General features: G+C 37.4%; 1 protein-coding gene across 2 annotated transcripts in view; it reads right to left on the bottom strand.

Annotated features, from left to right (window-relative positions):
- Window positions 1-5,811, bottom strand: part of LOC104532503 (glutamate receptor 4) — a 93,920-nt gene that overhangs the window by 77,262 nt on the left and 10,847 nt on the right. For both annotated transcript variants that reach the window (XM_029087411.1, XM_029087412.1), the window contains exon 2: window positions 869-922. In XM_029087411.1, coding sequence (XP_028943244.1) covers window positions 869-922 — 54 coding nt within the window. The remainder of the gene's footprint in view (window positions 1-868; window positions 923-5,811) is intronic.

Genomic DNA, 5,811 nt, shown 5'->3' with positions numbered 1-5,811 from the left:
AGCAGATGAGTAGATGTGCCTGTCTCCACTGTATATGCCACCAGCAGCTCACCGCAACATCCAGTTCCTTGTTTACAGCAACTAGTTTGCATGGGAAAAGTTACTTGGGGAAGTATAAATTTGTAATGTTGAAAATCTAATTTGTAAGACCTAAGGCAATAGCCATGTCTCATTTAAAATGCCTGAGGTCTTAAAAATAATAATCTGAAGTGATCTTAAGTTAAGGTGCAAGTACAGCAAAACACAATAAAATATTTAATACTAAAATTCCTTAAGGCAGAGTTAAAAGAAAAAAAAATCAAAGCATACATTAGACTCTGTCCTACATTCACTGCGCTAGGCCAGGCAGGTATTTTGGCTTAAAGAATAGGTTATTTTACTAACAAAATATGGCATTTACTCTGTTTTTGCCCTCTTCTGAACATTAGCTGTGTGAATGTGCAGTTTAGACTTAGAGTGAAAATAGTGAACAAGTAATTCAACTGGAAATAGCTGATCTTACAGCAAAATGAATGCTCCTTGGAGAACATAGAAAAGTTACCCTGAGACTTGTTTTGCTAGTAATATTAAAAAGAAGAGTCAGAAAGCATACTGTAGTTCTGTAAATTCTAATTCAGCCACAAGATACACTTAGCAGTCCTTTATGCTACGTTGATTTTGATAAAATTTAAGAGGGTAACATTGTGCCCTTCTTGTCCAGATGGCTGTAACAACAAAACCAAGTTCTTTTACGCACCATAAAGAAAGTATTGTGTGCAACCACATGTTAATGACAAATGGCAGATGTTGTGTGAAGTGCTATAACTTTAAAGCAAAACTGAGTGTTTCACTTACCGAGCAGGGGTATAATTCTAGAAAAGTATCTTACCAGGTTGGCAACAATATAATGGTATCCTTTAACATGCTTTCCCACACTCACAATCTGTGAGAGAGTAATAAGAAAGAAAAAAGAAAAAAAAAAACAGTGTCATATTGTTTTCTCTAGAATGGTGTTTTCATAGCCAGATAGATACAAATTTTGAATTATATAAAATCAGTAATATAATGTTGAGAGTCCTTCTCCAATATTTATTACATAACTTTCCAGGTGCTCAGTCACGGGAAGAAGTTAAAATGGAAGTGAGTAAAGTAATGAACTCGTAATCTGAGTGTCTTCCGTATGACTGCAAATGTTACTGTAGTATATTATTTTATCAAATAGAGAAAATAGCTATAGGATACAAATTCAGAAGGAGGACCTGACACATTAGCTAGAAAGCCTACCCACTGGTGTACCTTTTCATTTTAATTAAGTGCAGAATTTATGAATCAAACTGAGTTTTTACCTCTTGGGATCAAACCTGTTTGCCCTTGAGGTGGTCAGCTACTATGAGTGTTTTGCTTTTAGTAATATGCTAAAGATTTTGAGAACGAGCATGAGTGAGGACAGAGCAAGAATGGAGAGTGAGGCTTTCCTTGAGTGCTTAAACAAAATATACAAGTGATGCAAAAAGGGAACCATGATGTTCAGCTGCTATAGTCCTGATATGGCAAGATGAAGAACACAGTTTAGACAAAAACTATGCCAACCCACCAATATTATTGCCATTCCTATGATGGAATGCCTCTTACATGTTAAAAATAAAATATTAGGAAAGAATATTTAGTCAGTAGAAAAGGATGTTAATAATTTAATTACAGAATAAAGTTGCTTTTACTACAGAAACTAACAGCCATACCTGCAACATGAAGCTTGCATTTAATACCAATAAGGAGTCATTTTGACTTTTATTTTTGATGGTTTATCATTCATTTAGAGAAAGTCTGCTTGCCACCCAAATATGTGAGTTCTTTTCTCCTTATGTACTCATGTCCACAAAGGATTTTAGCTTTCTTCCACAAGAATAAATAAGATACAGGCAAAATTTTTCCACGCAGTGCAGGTTATTCAATAAGTAATGGGGAAACTTATAGATCTGTCTCCTTTGAGCTTTGAAATCTTAGTTCCAGGCCCTGTCTTGAAGACTTGGGAACTTCTTGCCTTGATGGATCACACTTCATGTTCAAAAGACAAGTATTCACTAAGCCTCGCAACCCCTTTTCTCAGTGCAGCAAAAATTAATTAATATCACATTTTGGAGATGTGAGACAAGTTGCTGAAGGACTTAATAATCTGGCCAAAGACACTCAAGGATCCAGGATCTAAATCTGGATTAAGACTTAGAAATGCTTGATTCCTGTCTCTGTTGTTCCAGTAAGTGAATGTGCTTCTGCAACAGAGTAACTGAAAGGATGTGGCATAAGCATCTCGTCAGAACTGTTTTAATGTTATTATTTTAGAGTAATAAAGTGAATAAGTAATTTGTCTGTTAATCTTTTGTTCTTCTTGTTTCCCAATCCCTATTTCATATTTGTAGTCTATAGCTAACATGATTGTATTGGAAAAGCAAAACATAAGGTAAAAAAACCCCAGAATGCACTGTCCTCCTCCAAGCCATGACTAGATTGTCACCCTTCATATAAACAAATTGTTAATTTTGGACTCAATCAAACTGCCATTAAGATAAGTGATTAAATACCACTACTACCATTTTACTGGGGGGCAGTGGAGGGAGAAACCAGACTTTTCTTTATCATCAATGCAACACATGTGAGGAGGGTGCTGTCAAGTCATTTTTTTGCATTGAATACAAAGGGTTCATATCCCTGCTGGCACAAGGAGAGAGTTCAGTGGCTTCAATGAGCATGTGATCCCTGACAGCAGTAATGCTTTTACATCTGTACTCCTTCAGCAATACCTGGTCATGAAAGTATATTTACCTCCCTATTATAGGGAAACCGATGTAGATTAAAACATCACATTTTTAAATAACTACAGTATCACAGTTTGAATGTAAGCGGACTGACATGATTTAAGATGTGCATCACATGATAATCAGATCCTCAGCTTGGGCAAATCACTGCAGCTCCCTTTGAGCTCTTGGAAGCTGATGTAGCTTTGGCAAATAACACCCTTAGTTTGGTTTTGTAACACAGATTGTGACGGTCATTGCCACGTATCAGTCAAATAAAACAAGCACCTCAACCTGCAACCACTTTGGTACGTTAGATACTTGTCCATAATTGTCACAGTCAAAATGAGTAAATACTGCAAACGATCAACCAGATTTACTTCTGTGCTTGCTTCTAGCAAATATATGTAGAAATGAACGCAAAATTCCTGGATTTAATGTGAACAATATGAATATTTTTGAAAAAAAAAACCCTTGATTTTTTCAGTGTATTCTCTTAAAACTTATTTCTTAGGGTATTATCTAGTTGTCTTAACTTCCGTTACAGTGAATGGAAAGAGAAGGCACTTTGAGGAAATGATTCATCTTATCCTAAAGCACATGTTTAAAATTAATTAGACAGCTTGTGCCCTGAAAGCGCGTATTTTTCTGCAATGACTAGAAAAGAGTTGATGATGATTAGCTCTGATGTAGACACCTACATCTGATAAACCTAATGTTAACTAAGATGAAATTCACCCGAAGAATGTTGATTATGCAGACAGAGAAATTATGCTATATGGCTTGTATTTCCAACCAAGACTGGATATAATTCTGATTTTGAATTTGAAAATGTTGATGGTTCTTGATCATACACAGTCTACAAACCAGGAACTGCTTATGATTTAGAAAAAAAAGTGCCTGTTTGATGAAACAGCTTTCTGTAAGCATCTCATACTTTCCAATATCCAAAATATACATACAGTCACCTTTCTCTCTTGAATACTCAAAGGTGCAGATTATGATCTATAAAAAAGGATATGAATTCTCACTACCTGAACAACCACATTTGTCTATACTGTATTTCTGCGCTGAGATAAATTGAGGCAATGAACTTAAGTTTTTCATGACAAGAGAAGGAGTTTCTGACTGCTACTCAGTCTGGAATGCAAGCTCTCATGCATTTCTTCTCTATTATTTAACTGGTTAGCAGTGAGTAGAGCTTTAACAGAGATGAGACCTCAGCCACTTCATACACATAGCAGTAAATACTGCCCTGAGCCACAAACTAAACAGATGTGTACTATGAGTGAGGTGAGTGAGGGAAGAATGTTTTTCTTCTATGGCAGAGCAGAGGGAAGAAGTAAAAGATCCAGCAAATCTATTCTGAAAGGGGAAAGCAGGATTGAGATTTTGACAGATGAAAGTGTGTTCCAGGAAGCCTTTGCTATAGAGATTCATTAAGCCTGTGGGCACCTTAAAAACACAGGTACTTCTTTGTTCAACCCTAAATTCAGACTGAAGGGCTAAGCTCAGTGACAGTCCAGAGAGAGGGCAGAGGGTACCTAACATCTACATTAGCAAGTAGCAAAGTCCATAGGATAGGATCTGTGCTGCGAAAGCACTGGTGCTAAGGAGCTGGCATCCATAGCCTGCATGTTTCAGGCTTTTTACTCTGGACTATCTCTAACTTGTTCTCTAACTAGCCTGAACTCACACTGCACTTCAGGGGTGCTTCTGGCCACATCACACTACCAAATACATTTATGTATAAGAAACTAAAAAGAACAGTGCAATGTGATAATTTTTAGTTGTTGATTTATCATACTGCAATTAAGAGAATGCTTTATTCTGATTTCAGTGATTCCAGGGGTAATCAAAAGTAGCTAGAATTATACCACTGACTTTAAAGTGTGGTAAAAGCAAGGCCAGTGAGATCTAAATCCAATTTAGGCTTTAGACACAACTCTGAACTTTCTGACTTTATCATACAATACTGTTCTTTGCATTTAGCTGAACAATAGCCTGGTCTAGGAAATTCAGAAACTATTCTACTATCTAAAAGAAGAGCTACAAGTGTCTGCTTTGATTCTTTTCTCCCTTTTTTTTTTTTTTTTTTTCATGGGAGTGGCAATTTCACTGACTTTGATAAAACCATTTCCAGACTTTCATCAGTACCTGAACAGAGAATCAGGCCCCAAGTCATCTTCTGTTCTCTGCTACTATGAAATGGATACTGCATATAACTGATTTTAAAAGAACGCTTAACTTCTGTAGCAGGAAATGTCCCTCGTTATCATTTCCAGAGGATGGAGGTCAGTACAGCTGGAGTGAAAAGGACTTATTTTCAGTTAAACCTCTTCAAAGAGTGATAGCTGTGCATTACCAATGGGACTTTAACAAAGGTTTCCCTCTTTGTCATTGTGTCACAATCCGCTACCTTAAGAAAAAGAACACCTGCAATACAATGAATTCTTTCTAACACAATATAAAAAATGTGGAGACTTGTTAAAGATGGAAGATTGAGACCTGACCTGAAATACTGTGGCAGAAATGGTGATGATATAAACCACAACTGAAATGAGATTTTATACAATATCTGAAGCAAGAAGAAAGCTTTTACAAAGCCATAAGAAAGCAATTGAGAAACAAGCCTAATTTTAACAGCCAGTGCTTGCAAAAGGGCACTGTTGTTGGGGAAAGGGTGGACTCTTAACAGCCTATAGACACCAGAAAGGATGTTAAATAAGGGAACAAACAAAGCAGAAGTGGCTCCTTACAAATTGGCATTTCTTTTTCTGTTGTGAAGGCAGGCAGTGAGCCAGCACAACAGTGCACACACCTGCCCCGGGTACTGCTGAGCAGAGGGAATGGTGCTTCACAGCCCCCGCAACCAACACCAGCTGGCAGGGCAGAACCCAGCCAGGTGTGGGCAGCTGCTAGGGAAGAAAACATGGAGAGGTGGCTCAAAGGCCATTAACCAGTGTCCTGAGCAAGGCTGGCTGCTTTCTTCTGCTGCTAAAGTTGTTTGCATTCAAAGCCTACTCCTGTGACAGGCTCA

The sequence above is a fragment of the Antrostomus carolinensis genome, unplaced genomic scaffold (genome assembly GCF_000700745.2).
Source record: "Antrostomus carolinensis isolate BGI_N321 unplaced genomic scaffold, ASM70074v2 scaffold3181, whole genome shotgun sequence".
Taxonomy (NCBI): domain Eukaryota; kingdom Metazoa; phylum Chordata; class Aves; order Caprimulgiformes; family Caprimulgidae; genus Antrostomus; species Antrostomus carolinensis.
The sequence above is the reverse complement of the archived record's forward strand: the minus strand, read 5'-3'. Positions and strand labels throughout refer to the sequence as shown.